Source organism: Chiroxiphia lanceolata, chromosome 18 (assembly GCF_009829145.1).
Source record: "Chiroxiphia lanceolata isolate bChiLan1 chromosome 18, bChiLan1.pri, whole genome shotgun sequence".
NCBI lineage: Eukaryota > Metazoa > Chordata > Aves > Passeriformes > Pipridae > Chiroxiphia > Chiroxiphia lanceolata.
The window spans coordinates 13860898-13880070 of record NC_045654.1 but is presented as its reverse complement, the minus strand read 5'-3'; the positions used below and the strand labels follow the sequence as shown (position 1 = coordinate 13880070).

Genomic DNA, 19173 nt, shown 5'->3' with positions numbered 1-19173 from the left:
CAAAAAAATGATCCAAATCTTAGCCGTCACACTCTTACTGGAGCTTTTGTGAAGATCTAGGAAGATTGCCAATTTTTTTTTATTTTCAGATTTATTTTTTTTAATGCGCTACAGGCAAAGATTTCCCCTTTCTAGCCACAGAGAATCATCCCAGGCTTATTTATCATTTAAAATCCACTCGTGGCCTTGAAAGAGGTTTTATGTGGTGAATACCATCCACCCCAGAAGTTCAAACTTTATGAGTCAGACTGAACAATCCATGAGACTGAGTGAAAGAAAGAAAGGAAAAGATTAAATCATGCCTTTGCCCTGTCTCCTGATATTTTGAACTCCCCCAGCAAGCCCACACTGCACATAATAAGGTCTGAGTTAGCTCTTTGTCTCTCTCTTGTTGTCCTGTGTATGAGCACACACACACTCGGCACGATTGTGCCCAACTTGTTTTGCTTCTCCAAACCAAGTGCCAACACGGCGTCTTGTGCCAAACAGGCTGTAAAACCTGAGTTCCCCTGCAGGCACTGCAGTGTCCATGATGCACAGCCCCTGTGGGGGTGATCCAGACCCACATGTGCACATGGATGGCTCGGTGTGGGTGACAGATCTAGTCTGGGGTCAGTGGCACATCCTGGCCGTTCCTGAGGGCACCCTTGGCACTGGGGCAGGCCCTGCCAGCCAGCTCACACAGCCCTTCCAGCCACCTTCCCCAGGCTCATTAACTGTGTGCATTCTGGTGCCTTACCCTGCCACAGCTCCAGCTCCAAAGCACCCCTCACATCGGGGCTTTTTTCACCTTTTGTGCCCCATCATACTTCCTTTCCCTTGTGGTTTGTTTCTTTTTCAGATGTGTTTTTGCTGCCCTTGCACCCATGGGTGCTCTGCAGCTCACCCTGAGCTGTCCTGGCAGTCCTGGGGGCTGCTGGCTTCCTGCCTGTGGAGCTGCAGGGCTGCCACTGGAGACATCTGTCTGAGGCCAGGCCCTGTAAACTGAGATGCCATTGTGTCCTGTCCCACCAGAGACAATAAAAACTCTTATCCACAATAGTGGGGGAGGTTTACATAAGCAAGAAGTCTGAAGTCATCCTGAACAGTTGCCTAACATGGCCTTTGAATAAAGCAGGCTTCCATAGCTGTCATCTCCAAATGCTTCTCTCTGTCCTGCTCAGAATCATCTGCTCTTCATTTTAAAATTGATTTTGGTCAAGTACTAGGTTTGATAGTGCTTACAATAGTAGCACGAAACTCAGGGCATTTTGGACTCCTGGCCCAAATCGTGGTTTGCCTTAGGCTTGTCTTGTGCAGAGATGAAAATTTTAGGCTGAGGAAGAAGGAAAAATTTAACTTCAAAAAACCTAAAATTTAACTTCTTGTCTTTGTGGCTGCACTAACATTTGGGAAGGTTGAGAATTTCTCATTTAACTTGATTGAAGCAACTGTTAGAAAATGTATCCTAGCTTGGATTGGTTTCCTGAGCTACCAAACCACTTGAGATTTAATTTATCTTCCCGTGCCATTCTGAAAATTAAATATGATCTGGTCTTAATTTCTGTTTAGTCATACATAGTGGCTATCTGTAACTGGAAGATGGATGTTCCCAGCCTTCAGGTCCCTTTCAAAGGAAGTATATCTAAGTAATTAGAGCACCAGACCAGGAGTGATGGATATGAGATCTGCTCCAGGATTTGCCACTGTTCTAAAACATTCACTTTTTTCCTACAGCCAGTGTTGATTCTCTTTTCTTGCACTGGTAGCTATTTGTTGTCAGCTTTCCAGTTGCAATATGCTCCGTTTCACTTGTCCTCTTTTCCCAGTACATTTTATAGGCCAGTGGTACAGACATTTTTGGGGGTTTGCTGCAAATTTTTGGTATTTATTCGTTCCAGAGTTTGTTCTGAGCATTCATAGTAGGCAGACTGTGATTTAAATGTGCATAGTGGCTGAGTTTAGATGTTTGTGAGCTTTCTGAATGCCTCTGAAATTCTTTTATGGAATCAAAATAACCCATAGTCCAACATCTGCTTATATCCTGGTATTTTTAGTTTCTGAATAGAGTAAATAAATATCCTTCCTTCTGAGACTGCTTTCTATCAGTGGATTTCAAACTACTTTAGAAACCAAATTGATATAATTAGTACTGTAATCTGTGAGTTAGAGAAATTTTATTTTCATTGTGTTTGAGAAAATGGGCACAGAGAGATAAAATGCTTTGCCAGCATCTGGCACAATTCAGCTTAAGCCTAGGATTGAATGCAGATGTGCCAAAGAGCCCAGGCCCATGTTTTAGTCATCAGGTTACTCTTCCAGCTCTCAGAACTTCCAACATATCTCTCTTGGCCTTTTCAAGAGTTTTATGTTATATCAACAATGCCAGCAGAATATATTGCAAAGTCATTTAATTGTTGTTATTTCATGTGAAAGTAATTAAAGTATTTCTGGTACTCTGTAAACTTGTTGCTCCATCAGAACTATGAGCTGATTAAAAAGCCTTACATGCAAACAGCAACAGTAATGCTTTTAGAGGCAACCACTATTAATCTCCCTGGCTTTATTGGGATCTGTCCCCATATGGTTACTTTCAAGTATCTGTCTGTAGAGTACAAACTCTTTATAATGCTTGTGAAGCCTTGGATGGATCCCTCCAGTCTAACGAGGCTTGGCTTTTATTATTAAACGTGCTCATTTCCAAGCAAACATTGTGATCACCGGGGCGTTCTGGCACCCTCCTGCATAAAGCAGTGGTTTGTACTGATTGCTGCTAGGGAGGGGATCTGAGAGAGAGGAAACATTGCTCTCATCCAGCATTACAAACGTGGATTTGACATTCCTGTTGGTTTGGAGAGGACTTGCCAAGGCAGAGGAGTGGAAGTGATGGGAATGAAAGGAGCCGAAATGGGCTGTTTGGCTGAGAGCAGGCACAAATCCAGGCAGGAGCAGCATGGAGAGGTGAACATATGCACTTTGAAACCCAGTCACATTGAGCACACTGTCCTTTTGGGAAGGCTCTTCATTTGAGTCCCTCCTGGCTGGAATTAGCTGACGGAGGTGATGTGTTAGAGCTGGAGAGAGGAAGTGCAGCATTCAAAGTAACATGATCCGTTTGGGAAGGACAGAAGGGTCAGAGCAAGGCAGACTTGTTCTTGGCTTTCTGAGGGTTGGCTGATGACTTTGATATAAGTAGAGGTTTGAGCACTGTCCTGACTGTGTTTCCAGGTGACAGGAAAATTCCGCGGGGGAGTGAATCCTTTCACCCGAGGATGCTGTGGGAACGTGGAACACGTGCTCTGCAGCCCCTTGGCTCCCAGGTAGGAGAAACTGGCAACTGGGAGTGAGGGAGGTAGAGCAGTCCTTGGGACAGAGGAAGAAAATGTGGTGGCTGGGCTCACAAGCCAAAGATCATTGATGAAATAAGAGGAAAGTAAAGCAAAAGACTGCTGAAGGCAAAGCTCTGTGGTGGCTCTTCCGTCTTGCATGGCTGTGACCTGTCCAAGCTTTCTTCACATAATTCACAACCTTTATCCTAGAAATACTTATTTGGAATGAGCATGTCAAATTATGTCAAGAGCTGATACCCTTGTCTTCAGTAACTTGTTTATCCAGTGGATATCAGTAACAGGGGAGGTTTCCATATGTTGTCATATTCCCCACACGACTCCTTACACTGTGCAGTCAAGGTCTGGTCTGCTGGAGAAAAGGAAGGAAGCTAAAATCAGCCTTTCTCCTTAAGACTTAAATCTAATTTAAGTCTTCTGTGGTTTTCAATCTCACTGGCACTTTCATTATCATAAAACAGATCATCAATGAGGTCTACATCACGGAACTTGGGATTTTATTAATGGCTTTCTATTTTTGGGGAAATGGATTTATCGTGCCACATTTTGAAATCAGGATCTTAATGCAGAAGATCAGATGGACTATAAATATCCTAGCTGCTGAGCTGTCCAGCCTGCAAACGTGTTAATAATCTTACTACAAGACTTATTTGAGCCTTTTCAGGGTATTGAGCAGTTCCAGACCCTGACACTGTTATCTGCCTTTTTCCCCCCCTTTATTATGCAACAGGTAAGTCCTTTGCATAATAGAGGATTGCTACATGTGTTAATGTAAAGACACTGAAGTAGCTGCTTCTCAAACTTATCAAAACATGAAAATCAGGTCAAGATACATTAGAAGAGCCAGATATTAGAAGCTGTGAGACAGTCCTGTTAAGAGAGGGGTGTAAGTACCATCATTGTGGCTATTCACAGAATTGTAGCAAGCAGGATTTTAGTGTTTGGTAAAGACCTGTTCACATTGTCCTGCATATTGAAATCACTGAGCCATCACTACTAGAATGTCCTGTTCACTACAAAACCCAGAGAAAGCTGGTGTGTGTCTTGATGTTTAGGCATTGTACAGCCACTGGCCACTTTCACTTACAGAATTCTATTCCACTGGAAAGAAATTAGAGATCTGAAGTCAGCCATTTCCCCACGTGCTGGGTCTTATTCCCCCAGTCCTGGACTCCCACTGCAGGGCAGCTGGTTCATGTTCACTGGGTGAGATCTGGTCAGTCACTTCTGTTGGTGATAGGCCTCTCTTGCTCTCTTCATGCTCTTGTCCACCAGTGCTTTAAAAATTGTGCTTTTTTACTGCATCCTCTCCTTTTGCTCACTAAAAAAGCCCCATTGATCTTTTTACTACTGTTCAGTTATCATATCTGTTGAAATAAATGGAGGTTGCTTACCTAGATTCTGACACATTCTTAAATCATAACCTGGAAGCAGGAAGATTTGCTCATCTCTAAGCCTCATTCTTAGATTATTGTTTATTTTAATGATGACTGTTGCCCAATGAATCAGGTACGTAGTGGAGCCCAAGAAGAAGCAAGCTGTGAGTGTGAAGCCTCCTTTCCTCAGACCTGATTTATCTGAGCGACAGATCACAGTGAAGATCAGTGACAATGGGATCCAAGCCAACCTCAACCGGAGCAAGGTGAGGCAGCCTTCAGGAGCTGCTTTGGAAGGGCAGGGATTATCAAGGGATATGGGAATGAGTCTGTCACTGACAAATCTCTTTGAGATGATGATGCGTTTCTTGGAGAAGGTGACAGAGGCTGAGTCTTGTCATATACTTCATCCTCTGAAGGTAACCCAGGTTCAGCAGCAGCAGCTCCTGATCCAGGAGCAGTCAGTAACAGGCAGCTCTAGAATGGAAAGCCTCTGGGCTTCTCTTGGCAGAGGTGGCTGTTCTTTGCAGTGGTTGTTTTCTGTCCCAAGAGTTGTCACCTCTTGATGTTCAAATTAATTTTAATGAAACCCTGTACCACCAGGTCAGCTTTTCTGTTTCAAAGAATATTCCGAGCTTCCAGGCTGCAGGAACACTTTTGGTCCAGTGAAAGGAATATTGACTCAGAAGCTGAGTTCTCTTATCTCCTCTTCTTTCTTCACTTTCTTCTGGCATGAAATAGAGAGAAGGATTTGTTTAGTCCTATAGAAAGCAGTGGATTCAAAAGAAGCCAACTTGCAAGATTATTGTGGATAGTTACTTCTTACAGTCTTTGGAGAGTTGCTTGCTGAGAGCTACTGGAAAGTTGCTGAAAAATGCTAGAAAACACCATTGTCTTCTACCACATATGAACTAGTGTGATGATAATGGTATTTAGCATGCCAAGTAGACCAGCATAGTGCAGTTAAAATTATACTGGCTTGTTATGACAGTGCTGATTTGACATGTGACAGTCCTGGTCTGCAGTGGATGCTAAATCCTGCTTGTCATTGTAGGTATGGGTAGTTCTTGTTCTGTGATACATCCAGCACTCTGACACATGCCATCGTTTAACCAAGTTTCATGCGATGATTGATTTTTTTTTTTAACCGTTTTCAGTCTAAAATTAGCCTGGAAGGTCTGGAGGATAAAAGTATGGAGGGCCAACCACCTCTCCCACCCAAAGGAGATCCAAGCAAGTACTCGGAGCTAAAAGGGCAGCTGGGTGCCAGTGAAGGTATAGTTGCATGATCAGTGTTTTATTTTTATTAATAAGAAAATATTTCAGCCTCTATAAAAGCCTTGTGGTGTTCTTCCAAAACATTAACAGGACCTGGGTGAAGGGTTTTTTTCTGTTTGTAGGAGTTCCAAGCTAGGGGAATTTACAGCAGGAAAGGGAGAGAAAAGTCAGCTTGAAGTGGTTAATTCAAACTTAGGTTGGATATTTCTATCAGTTTTGCAGAGTTTATAAACTCTTTTAAACCCCTTTTTAAATTCTTGATAATTTTTAAATGAAAAATGTGATTTTGAACTGAGGGATCAGAATTATTAGATTACAAACTGAATTATTTAACTTCTGAAAATGTGGACTTAACATCTTGATGCTATTAGAAAAACCTTTTTTTTTTTTTTCAGATCAATCCAGTAGCTGATTTCAGCCCAAAGATCTAGTATGTCAAATTAGGCAAAATTACTACTCACCAAAATATGTCACCCCACTTAACATACTATACCTTGTTTCTTCTTCCCATTACCTTGCTGATCTGGCAGCAATGTGCTGTTACTTCCACGGGGGCTCCTTGATTTTTGTGGAATTCTGCATAAAAGTACTGCAAGTTTTGTTCTTCCCAGACCAGATCTGTTTGTGGAGGACCACGGATAGGGAGGAATGATGGATGGTAGCTTTCTGTCCACACCCATTCTAACAGAAAGTCCTTTTTGTTTTTTCTTTTGCAGAAGGTGGCCTTTCACCCAAACTCATCAGCCCCCCCACTCCTGCCATGTACAAGTACCGACCCACTTTCAGCAACAACCCCAAAGTTCACTACCACGCCACGGCCGAGCAGGTGAGTGAGCCTGGCAGTGTCTGCTCCCAGCCAGGGCAGTGTGGAGCTGGGGATGAACTCCCTGCCGGGCCCCAGGGAGTGTCAGAGTGTCAGAGTTAGTCAGGACACGTGGCACTGTTGTGTGACACTGCATTATTGTCACTGTGCTCCCCATGAACACAGGGCTGATGTCACAGCTCTCCTCCGCTGAGCGTGGCACATCTGTCCTGCTGCTGGGCCTGTCCTGCTGCTGGGCCAGTGTCTCGACCTGATCCTGAGAGGCTGACAAGTGTCACCTCCCATTGGCTTCTCCTGACACAGGTGCCACCCCACATTCCCCTCAGAGGAACTGGGCATGATGAGCTCTCCTCTGGATCAGACCCCTCAGCCAACAGTCACTGAGCTCATGGATTCCTTAAGATGGCAGCTTGCAAAACAGAAAGAATTTTTAAAACATCCCAAGAAATATTTTAGTTGAAATTAGTGGAAGACTCCTCATGTTTGACCTTCCTTAGCACCTTTTCAACACAGTTGGGTTATATGGAAAAAAACCACCTTCCTTACACTTGGCATCATTTTCTCCTACAAAAAAACCTGAGGTCCAAAGAATTAGAGAGATATGCTCTGGATTTTCGACAGTTTTCTCTTTTTTTAGGAGTTTTGGAGCATATTTTCTCATGGATTTATTGATAATATTCCTTGTCCCCCAGGACCTGAGGACAGGAGTTTGAAAATCACTGGTCTAACTTGTATATTTGCACTACATATCCAAGTCTTCACCCACCAGTGGAGATGCCCTTAAATCACACACACCACCCACAGTGTAGTTTTCTTACCATTAATTTCATCAACCCCTCCAGTGTCACCCCTGGAATAATGAGAAGGGGGTGATAGGAAGGAGTGCTATGAATGAAGTAAGGAGAGGAAGTTATGGTAGAGAAATATAATTGTCTGCAGCAACACTCTAGTGAGAAGAATGTTCCTTAAATGGTGAGGAAAGCTTTTTGTGAATGCTTCCCATTTTGAAAAGAAAGATGGTGATAGATGGTGGAATTCCAGCTACCACCATGTTCAAGTTTTAGTCTTACTGCAGGAATGGTAAATCTTATTCTCTGGACTTGTCCACTTAGTGCAGAAAAGATTGGCTTGTGAAAGGGAACTCGAGAACAACAGTGTGTTTCTGCATCCTAAAAGTTTAATATCCTATCATTTTCACTTTATTACATGAAAAATGGCTTGACATCCAATTGAAAATATTCTATTTACAGGCATCATCTAGCAATTTTGAGCTGTGTAAGCCATGGCATTCTGAGTCATAATGCCAAAAGTCAGAAAGCCAAGGAAAGCAGGCTTGTTTTATTCATTCAGCCCAGAGCCAGAGATGCAATATGGATCCAGGAGAGGTTCTGGTTAGGCCAGGAGCCTGGGCAGTGCTGGGAAGTGATAACAGGGTCCAGCACCTTCACTCTGAGTTGCTGTTTCAATCCTGACCTACAACAGTGTTGTTGCTGTGGGCTGACTGGTGTGAATACAACCAGCTCTGGGGACTTGTTCAATTTTGTAGCAGTCACAACTGTCTGGTAGTCAAGTGGGAATATCCTGAAGTGGAGTTCACTTGGCAAGCTGATGGGAGGGCATGCCTTTGTCTGCCAAGCCTGAGCAGGGCACAGAGGGAAGGAGTCTGGCCTGGCTGAGGGATGCCCTGGTGTCTGTTCTGTGGCACTTCTTCACTTGTCACTGTGATTCTGCTTTTGAGCAGCAAAGGCAGGTAGGAAACAGGGATCAGGACAGAAGAATAAGTAGCACAAATAAATCACGTCCTTGCTCTCTCATCCTCCTCTACGGGCTGCCACTTGGTCTCCTTTTTCCAGAGAAGGCCAAATTTAGCACCATGCTCTGGAAGAGAGTGAGCTGTTTTGCATATTTCTCTATCTTCTAACTCAAAGAAAAAAACCTTTAAAAGCTTCACAATAAAACAGATTTTTATAATTTAGCTTTTTCTTTATAGCTTTCCTTTGAAAGAAACTAGATAAAGAACAACCTGTGTTGGCTGCATTTGCGGTTAAATATGTGACTGATAATAATTCCTGTTTGCAGAACCAGTGTAGCCAATTTATTGTGCATTATGGCAAACTCCTCTTCAAAAATAACAGCAAAAATTATTTGCTTAGCACAGAATGGCATTTTAAGTGAACAGAACTGTAAGCAATTTTCACAGAGTAAAACAAAGTGAAGTCCTATCTGTTTTCATTACATAAATAAATTATGGCCTCTGATTCCTTCTCTGATGTGGCCACTTTCTCCTGCACAGGCAATAAAAAAGAGAAAATTGCTTCATTTTGTTGTCTAAATGGTAGGAAGGAGGCTCTCTGCTTTAATTAAGCTTATGTGCCTAATTTTGAAGACCTATGACCAGAAATTCAGAATTACTGAATATTCATAGCATGGAGTATAAAGTGGATAAGAGTGTTCTGGTCCCCAGTGTTTTGAAATGAAGCAGAAAGTATTTCTGTCTCAGCACACAAAACCAGACATCCCTCAACTCAAGAGCTATTTGTAGAAAACTCTAAGTGCAGTGGTTTTTCCAAGGGCAGTATTATCAGATTACAATCTGATTTACCTTGACTGAGACTTGAGTCTCAGTTTAGGTCTCACATTCAGTGTTTTCAGTGTCCATGTATTAACTTATCTATTACTGTCAATATTATTTAGGACTTAGTATGAATAGCTCCTCTTTGCTTCTAAGGTGCTAATCCAGGTGTTGAACAGGACTGAGGAGACTCCTTGTAATGAACCTGTGTCATAGCTGGGATCTGAGAGAAGACCTCCAGCTCTTTCCTTCCCCTGCACTCCCTGAGCAGAGCAAGCCTGTACTGACATGACATTGGCTTCTGTTTCTCATGTTCACCTCTGTTTTAGATCACCCTGCAGGAGGGACACAGCCAAGGGGCTTTGATAGAAGAGGATGGCAGGAGCCTTGATTACCAGTCCGAGCCCAGCCTGGACATCCCCAGCTACAGGAAGAGCTCCCTCCACAAGACCTATCAGTCTTCCCCACTGCAGATAGATTCCTTTGCCATCAACTCACGATCCCTGAGCCTGAAATCTGCTGGCAGGAGAGGGACAGACAAAGTGCCCCTTCATCCCATAAAGTCTGAAGGGGCGGCTTCCACCCCGTACAAAAGCATCTTTTCTCCCAATTCCCTGTCCAACAGAAATGGGAGCCTTTCCTATGACAGTTTGCTGAACCCCATGTCCCCCTCGGGGAGGAAGTGCATGGCCCACTCTGCAGTGAGCTCTGTCGGGTACCACTCCCCATATCTGTCAGCCAAAATGTGCCACCTGCGGGGCAGCGACCTGCAGCGCCAGCCCCCCCAGAGCTTCAGCCCCGTGCTGGGGGCTCCGGCTCCGCACCAGCGAGACCCCTCCCCGGTGCGCTACGACAACCTTTCCAAGACAATTATGGCCTCCATCCAGGAAAGGAAGGAGATGGAAGAGAGGGAGAAGCTCCTCCACTCGCACCCCGACTCGGTGTTCGCAGACTCGGGTGTCTATGACACCCCCAGCTCCTACAGCCTGCAGCAGGTCAGCACGCTGTCCGAGGACCCGCGCGGCATGGCCATGAGATACGGGTCCAGGGACAATCTGATGGCCGCCACCAGCTTTAGCACAAGGAACCCTATACTGCAGTCCTCAGTGTCTTCACTCTCAAGTGCAATGACAAGAGCGCCAAGGACTTCCACAACCTCTCTGCAAGCTGATTTAGCCAATAATAACGTGCAGTCCCATCAGGCGCTGCAGGGCAGGGTGAGCAATGGCTCCTACAAATCCCCGGGCCACCAGGTCCCGTCGTCCCCCACAGGGATGCCCAGGTCACCCTCCTACGGAGGCCCGAAGGCTGTCTCCTTTGTGAACACTGTGGAAATCACAGAGGTGCAAGCAGTGGGAGCACAGAGGTACGTACTGCCCCAGGGGTGCTTGGCCATGGCAACCTGCCCTTGGCTGGAGGCACGACCCAGGTGACACGTTTGCTGTAGACCACGAGGGTGGGAGGTTTGTGGGTGCTCTTCAGCTCAGTGACACCCCCACAGCAACGTCATCATGACAAAACGTTTGCACATTTGCTGTAGCTTGAACTACAGGTGGTTGAGTCAGTTGTAAAAGTCACAGTGAATTGTAGTCATAAAGATTATTTGTCTAAAGATTACTTGGAAGATCTAACTTTCAGGAGGTAGACAGCCATTTTCTCCTCTTCATATGTGTTTAAAAAATGAGCCTGTTTCAGTGAAAGAAGACCTGTGGACTTTCCTTTGCCTCTCTACCCTGTGTTTGAGACCTGGCTGTGTCAGCTGCTGCTCTAGGAAAGATGATGATAGGAAAAGCTGTTTGCTTTTTCTCAGTCTCTGGTTCTTGGTTCTATCGCTGCTTTTACATTGTGTTTGTTTAAAAGGTAGAGCCTGTAAATTCACTTCAGCTCTTTGAGGTTATGAAGAATACAATCTCTGGCAAAAGTGGTCTAGCTATTAAAATAGCTACAGATCCCATCAGGTGTTAAAGAAAGTGCCAGACATATGAGGACATTGCAGAGGATCTTTTTTACTGAAGTTCCTAAAGTCAAGTACCTAGATAAATAAATAAATAGCTTAATAAACTAGTGAAGTAAACCTTCCACAAGCATTCTGTGCTTTGTAAACCTGGCACATTTTCTCTGGCAGTAACACTACAAATGACTTTCCCTTCTCCCCTTTCCCCTAAGATTCCCCAGCTCCTTTGTGCCTCATTTCAGGAGGCAGACTGTGTTCTTCAGGAGAAGCTCAGCACTAAATTAGGGCTTTGATAATACTCTGGTGAGGTAAATTTAGCATTTGGTCCCTACATATTTCAGCTGTTTGGGGACACAGCAGTGTTTTATGAAATCACCCCATTAATTCCATCTCAGTCTGTGTGTTTTGCTGGTTCAGATGCCCACAGCTCCATTCTCTGGTGGAAGCACAGCTCAGCCACGTCGGGCTGGTGGGAGCGGATGGACCTGCTGCTCCAGCTCCAGGAGACAGCTGTCAGACCAGATTGCCACAGAGAAAGTGGCAAAACCCCCAAACCCTCTGGCCTCCAGGAAAGGTCAGGGTGGTCTGAAATAGCTGGGACTGCCTCTGTCTGCAGGCAGCAGGAAGTGTTCCGTCCTGGAAGGGACGTCAGCCCCCGGTCACTGCTTTGGGCAGGAGCTGCTCTTAAACTTGAGAGTGAGGCAAAGCCCTGCAGACATTATCCATTCCCTGTGCAGGAGTGAGGCAAAGCCCTGCAGACACCATCCATCCCTGTGCAGGAGAACACTGAGGACACAGCAGCCCCCAGTCATGCTGATACTTCCACAACATACACAAGTTCTTTTGTAGGTTTTTATCTAATTCAAGAATCCTGGGGAAGAGACACATTATGCTTTAGTGTGTAGTAGCCTAGATTTAGAAGATCTTTTGAGGAGAGCCTGTTGTCCATGCTCCCTGGCACTAGGTCAGAAAAAAGGAAATTATTTTGAAGAGTCCATCTGGATTATGGTCTCTAATTACAGGCATCCTAGAATACTTCCTGACTTGATTCAGTTTATGTCTTCTGTCACAAAGAAGTCTTACCAATCCACCTGTCTTATGTGTTTTAGAGATGAGCAACATAATTTTATCTCAATATTTAGCTGGGAAATGTTTTTTTTCTGAATATTTTCTTTCTCATTGTAAGACATAATTTGGCTTAAGGTCAGTAGTGGTGACAGTTAAACCCTCCTGCATCCTACAGATGTTTATGCAATTAATTTAAATCAACAAAGCATTTAAGCAAATAATTAAATGAACAAATATTACTGATCCACTAACCTAATGGCCAAATAAATTCTCTCATTTCAGTGGCTTTTCATCCAGTGCATTGGCTTCAACCAGCTTGCTCCCAGGCTTGAATATTTTGCAATCCTGGGACTCAGGATAACAGGAGTAATTGTTTATCCTGAGTGAAGCCATTCTGCTATCACACTTTGTCACTGACATTGCATCTTTTGATGTTTCCTTTGATGCAGGGATGACATGCAGTTGAAGACACCTCACAGTAAAATCAATGGACAGCCAAAAGGAATAGTCAGGTTGGGCTCCACATCAAGTTCCCAGGGGACACCTGTCAGCCCTGCTAGACACTCAAATGTTAAGAAGGTGTCTGGAGTTGGTGGAACAACCTATGAAATTTCAGTGTAAAATAAAATTAGTTAAAAATAAAGAGCCATCCACTCAGCCAGCCATGAAGCTAGGAGCACTGTGAAGACTCAAATAACAACAAAGAAGGAGCAGCAGCGGCCGGCCACTCTCCTTTTCTTGTTTTGGGTTTGTTCTGTTTTCATCTTTCTCTTTTGGCCAAAAACCAGCTGCAGCCTTATTCTTGAGGGAATGAAATTGTACAGTCTATCACACTCTTCCTGAAGAGGGAGGGGAACTGGCAGGAACTGGCTACGACCCGACACCACGGCCCCGAGGGTTTCCTTCCTGCGGGGGAGCGCTGAAGCCATCGCGCGGCTGTCCAGCGAGTCTGTCGTGCACCAGTTGTGCTGTGACGGTCAGTCCGGGGTCATTCAGCTTTTCCCATGCCTGTTCCCAGTTCTCCTGGCCAGCCATGTGTCCAGCAGGAGCCAGAGGACCACCTGGTGTTTTCCTGCTGCCGTGGAAAGCAGGTTTCCTGCGCAAGAAAGAACTGCCCCGCGTCCCCCCGGCGCTGCCGCTCGGGTTCCTTCTCCTGGGAAAGAGCAAGGCAAGGCCACTTGGGCTGCAAACACCATGTCGTCTTCAAAAGCCTCCCTGGTCTTGGATGGGAGCAGGAGAAAGGATCTCATCAGCTTCTCACTGTCTGCCAGTCTCCTCCCTTTGTGACACTGTGTGTGTGTCTGTCTCTCGTGGAGAAGGACCAGGAAGGATCTTCCACTCTGACCTCTCGCTCCCTCTGGGTTCTAAAGGCTTCTCTGACTCAGAAGCAAAACCAAGCAGATAAGAAAGGAAATGTTTGGATGGGAACATACTTTAAACAGCCGTCAGCTGCTTTCCCTGCACCCTCCCTGTTCCCCGTTGGATTTAGGCAATAACCTGGTTTACTGCCCTGCCCTGGTGCCGTCTGTGTAATCCCACAACAAGGTTGTCATGAGCTGTTGAATTTACAGTGTGTGTAACTGAGCCAAGTGTACATCTAAAGGATATAAATTTTCTGTCTGCCTAATTACTAGCACATTCCCTCTGGTCTTCAATACTGTTAGACAAAGGATTTTCCATTTGGGTTTTTTCCCCGGGGAACAACTTTTTAAAATAGTATCAATCAAATCTATTTAACATTCTGAGGTTTCCTTTTCATGTCTCCAGAAAAGTACATTTACTTTGTTGGATTTAAAGACAACTTTACTATAAAAAAACAAGAAAGGGGTGCATTACTTTTATCACAAATATGAGGACTCTGGCAAAGCTAATTTTGGGACAAACGGATTTTTATTTCTCTGTTCCTTATCTCTTTTTCCTTCCCATGCAGTTACCACCTCAGAAGTCATAAGTACTGAGATCTGGACCAATGCTAAGTAGCAGATCACTTGTGCAATTAAGAATATCCTGAGCGACTGTTGCCAAAGTCACTAAAAATTATTATTTTATCACTGAGCCAGTCAGCATATGAAACCTCGACTTCCCACCTGGTTCTCCTGGTGAATGGTTTTGACTAGAGAGCTAAATCCATCATTTTTCAGGATATTTGTTTGAAGGGGTTAAATCCTTTTCAATCCTTGACTATAATGAAGAGCTCTCCAGGTATTTGGTAGCAATTCAGAATGTGTTGATAACATCTTATTTGTTTTCATGTATGTTGAGATTAATTGTTCCAGAAGGCAAATACTGACCTTAGTTTTGCCTGGTTAAAATTTATATTTTGATTTGATGAATCTTGACATCTGCTGCAATACATGGTTATTATGTCCCTTGAATATCACATTATTTTTTGGGGACAAAGGTTGAAGAGAACATAAGAAAGTTAATCATCTCTCTGTAGAATGCTCTGTGTTGCCTGAAGGGAGAAACCTGGAAAGCAGTGCACCTGCAATAGGCCAAAGTTCTGAGAGAGGGAAGTAGAAATCAGTGATATTTTCAATGCCTACTGTAGGGACATTGCAGAGCAGAGAAGCAATAGTCCTTCTATGCAGATTTGCTCACTGGCATGTAGAATATTGTCTTTAGTTGGAGGCACCATGGTACCAGAAAGATGCTGGCAAACTGGATCAGGTACAGATGGAGCAATATGTATTAAAGGACTGGCTGGGCTGGCTAATGAGAGGATTTAAAGGGCTAAAACGTGCCACTGGCGAGGCAATGAAGGGGAAATCAAGTATCATAATTGTACAAATCTGTTAATTAAAAGTTGCAAAACCAAAGGTAAATCAAAGGGTTGTCACTGGTAACCAGTGGTCTCCATTTAGAAGGGGGCACAGAAGCTGGAGGCGAAGGGGCAGTGGAATAGTCTTCCAAGGCAGAGTTTTGGAGCCAAAGTGTTCAGGACAGTCAAACTATATTTGGACAAGTCATTAAAAGAATTTCTGTGAGAGGTGAGCCTGTGGGGACAAGAGGCTAGACCAGATGGCCTTATAGATTTCTTCCATCTTTAGCTGTTACTAATCTGCCATCTACCCTGATGTTAACTCCTCAGGAGGATGCAGTACTTCCTTAAGGACTGGAATTCACTCTGGTGCATAGAGTATCACAAGAATTACTTGTTTTTAAAGTATCACCTATGCCATATGTAAGCCCTGAAAAAGAGGGGATATGAGACACAGGGAGTTTGGGCTCGGGAGTTGGACAAGGGCACATCTGATCATGTATCTTTGAATACCTACATGAAATTCATGCAAGCAAGGCTGAAAATTTGCACCAGTGTAACATTTGAGATTTGCATCCCAGTGATGCTCCACTTTGATCGTTCTTTCTCTTGCATTTATAAATGAAAAAGCTACTGAGGAACTTGAAGGGCCAAAGAGCCTTTGAAGTTAACTACATTAGTTCATGAGAGAATTTCTCAGTAAGACTAAACACAGTATTGTGTGTATAGAGCACTAATATCCAGGGTTATTTTGACATAGTTCACAAGGGGTAAGGGAGGGAAAAATGAATGCACTGTGTCAGTACAGGTTCAGAAGTAAAGATTATGTATTTTGTGAGTAGTTTTGCCCACAGTTGAGAGACATTCAACTTCTTCATAGGTTTACAATGGTACCAAAGTCTTTTTTTTTTTTTTTTCCTTTTGAGGTTTGCATTTAGTTCAGTGCACATAGCCTGGAGTAAATGATTCAAATTTTCTGAAAGAATAATCTAAGCAGAACTGTTAACAGGAGATTGCATGCAGCAAATCCAGCCTCATTTTCGTCCAAGGCACTGAACCTGCAGTTATTTTCTCATAAATCTAAGTGTCTGTTTCCATAGTTCCTGTTGTGGGACTGGGGACCTATTTATTAAATCTAATTTTTGAGCAGATCCAGCCCATGTTAAAGTATAGTTCTTTAAGCAGTTTACAGATTAGCAGCAAGGTTCTTCTGCCCAGATAGCCTATTTTAACAGACACTGCAGGCCAAATCTTCAGCTGGTATAAATTGGTGTGGCTCCATCAAAGCTGATTTAATTGATGCTAATTTGTAGTAGGTGGGGATCAGCCATGAAATCCAGCACGAGTTAACACATCCTGTAAAGTAGCTTCTTTATTTTTGTCATGCTTATTTCACGTGTCAGAAGTCTTAAATATTGTCAACGTTTTTATTTGTAGCTGTGGATTGTATTACTTATTTAAAAAACAGCAATAGTTTTTGTTTAGTTTATGCATCAGTTTTCATTGCATATTGCATTTTATTAGCAGTTTGTTCCCTGTTCATACGCTCCCATTTAGCCTCCAGGTTTTCATTGTAGTACAACCTGCCTTGAAAAGTTGGATCTCTGTATCTTTAATTGTATAATATATTGAGTATTATGAAATTAAATGTACCTTACTACATGGGTGGGAGAGAGAGGAAGTATTTTTACTTGAAGCCTTAATATTTTCTTTTTTTACTACTTTGTTTGTTGACCTCGTAGGAAAGTCTGAATAGCAAAGACTTTGAAACTCCGGGCCAAATACTGCACTGACAGACAACCAGCATTTGGCCCCCATGTCAAAACTGGATGCAGACATAACCTGAAGTGAACAAGGGAAAAAGCCTCAGGGTGGCATATCTTCCTGAAGATCATTAATACAGTCTCAAAATACGTCTGTAAGCAAGTACATTAAAGAATTCTTCAAGTCTTGAATTTTAAAGGAAGGTGATAGCAGGAACTGCCCTAAGATCTTACATTTGCTTTTTTTTTTTTTTTTTTTTTTTAAATTCAGCAAAACAAATGTATTTACTCAGTTTGGTTAAAGGCAGCTCTGAGGGTTGCACAGAGCTGTGTGTCAGTGGCCACGTGCAGCAAATGAGCTGTGCTGTGTTGCTGCTCTAATTGCTAACCAAGCATAACGTTGGGGCAACTTGGCCTGAGAGAATCCCCTCCTGGGCGTTCCCGTGGACGTTCCTACTCTCCTGCAAGCCTAATGTGGAAATTGCAATGTGGTTTTCTTTGGACTATATCTGTGGGCCAGACTAGAGATATATAGAGAGATATATATATATAGTCAATATTTTTTTGTGTGTGTGGGAAAGATGGGGTCAAGCTTGCTGTCTCTGACAGTCTGGGAAGTTGATGTCGAACCGTTTTTATGGTCTGTATTTCACCTGTTCTGCCACCTTGAATTGTTGGAATGTATCCGTGCAGGCTTTGTGGAGCTCTGTCTGTAACCTTTTTTGTGGCTCTCGTAATACATATATATTTTTTAAACCTTTGAGTCACTTCAGTATTTTCGAGTGTCCGTTTCTGCCTCGGTGCATTCGTTTGCCGAGCTGGCTCGTGGTGCTCTGCCCTTCCTCACTTCCACTGGTGCAAAACGTGCACTGAAAGAGTAGAACTGGAAAGGCCAGTTCCAGTGCAAAGTCTGCAAGTGACAAAACATTTAAAGAAGTGACTGCAGGTTAAATCTCATTTTCAAGATGCTTATGGTAGAGTAGGAAATATGCTCTGTCTTTAAAAGAGTGTCTCCTGGTTGTGACCAATGAACAGTGTTTGTGAGGTCACAGCAAGTGGTCCATGAAACAACACTAAATGAAGTTTTCTGTACTGTTTTTTATTCAAGTTGTGGGGCTTATAGGGATCCTATGGTCCAGGACAATTGCGAATCATTGCTACAGAGCCACTGGAAAAAAAAAATGTTATAATGGTATTTACTGTAATGTTCTGTCCAGATCCTCTGGGTTTATAAATCCCAAAGATGTACAGTTCTTAGTCTATCTTCATCTGCCTGTTTCTGGTCTTTGAAAATATGTCCATTTGATCTGTCAGGCTGGCTTACAACACGCACAGTTGCCAAGCCCTGCAGCTGCTGCAGGATTTCTGATGCCATGATTTGCATATATAGGCTAATTGCATTAAGCAAGGATCCATTCAAGCATGTTCATCAGAAATGCCAGTCATATTTGTGTGCTGTCATGTCTTCACGTGGCAGAGATTACCTTCTATATGAAATGGCCCAAACTGTAATCACCAGACCCCATTGATGTTGGCTACATCAAAGAGGATTATATTAGCTCATGATCTGTTTTAATACATTTTATTTAAAGATATCTTGGCTTACAGCAATCTTGGCTTTCCTCCCTCTAAGTAATGGATGAATTATCCAAGTCTGTATTCGTTTCTTCATTATTGTTATTTTTTATTCTGCAGGACAAGTTTAAGTTCACATTTTGGAACATAATAAGGAGAGACAAAGGAAACTATTTATACAGGTGAATATATCTTTTAAGAGAGAAGCAGTTTTATAATAAATAGATTAGAATTACCACTAGAAATAGGTTTTGTTCATCTTGTCACAATAACTCGAAATTTAAAGCAAGGCTTATTTCACAGCTGATATCTCTAGCCCTGAAACATTTTTAAAATGTCTTGGTTAGACATTTCAAATTATGTGAAGAAATATGATCTACTTTTACAGATTAAAACAGTCCTAGAGAAGTGATGGTACATTTTCCAGTGCCTTATATATATGTGTATATATTTATATGTGTATATATAATGCCTATATGTATATAATGTATATGTAATTGTGTACATATATTCAAGTAAAACTAGTTACAGGTGTCCTAATCTGGTGTATTTTAAATGGAACTGATCTGTGTTGATAAAAAAAAAAAGGTTGTGTCAGCAGCAAAATACAGAACCAAAATCACTTACTAAAATGTAAGCAAATAAAATAGACTGGAAACAGTGTTTCTGCCAGTGGT

The 19173-nt window shown here is 43.0% G+C and overlaps 1 protein-coding gene across 9 annotated transcripts in view; it reads left to right on the top strand.

Annotated features, from left to right (window-relative positions):
* The window catches only part of ZDHHC8 (zinc finger DHHC-type palmitoyltransferase 8), a 120895-nt gene that overhangs the window by 94541 nt on the left and 7181 nt on the right, over positions 1-19173 (top strand). For 5 of the 9 annotated variants that reach the window (XM_032705949.1, XM_032705948.1, XM_032705951.1 and 2 more), the window contains 6 exons: positions 3208-3299; positions 4836-4968; positions 5860-5977; positions 6697-6806; positions 9705-10741; positions 12847-19157. In XM_032705949.1, the coding sequence (XP_032561840.1) occupies positions 3208-3299; positions 4836-4968; positions 5860-5977; positions 6697-6806; positions 9705-10741; positions 12847-13018 (1662 nt within the window). In that variant the 3' untranslated portion in view covers positions 13019-19157. Of the gene's footprint in view, positions 1-3207; positions 3300-4835; positions 4969-5859; positions 5978-6696; positions 6807-9704; positions 10742-12846; positions 19158-19173 lie in introns of those variants that run through there. The other 4 variants (XR_004360179.1, XR_004360180.1, XR_004360182.1 and 1 more) reach the window with 3 other exon arrangements.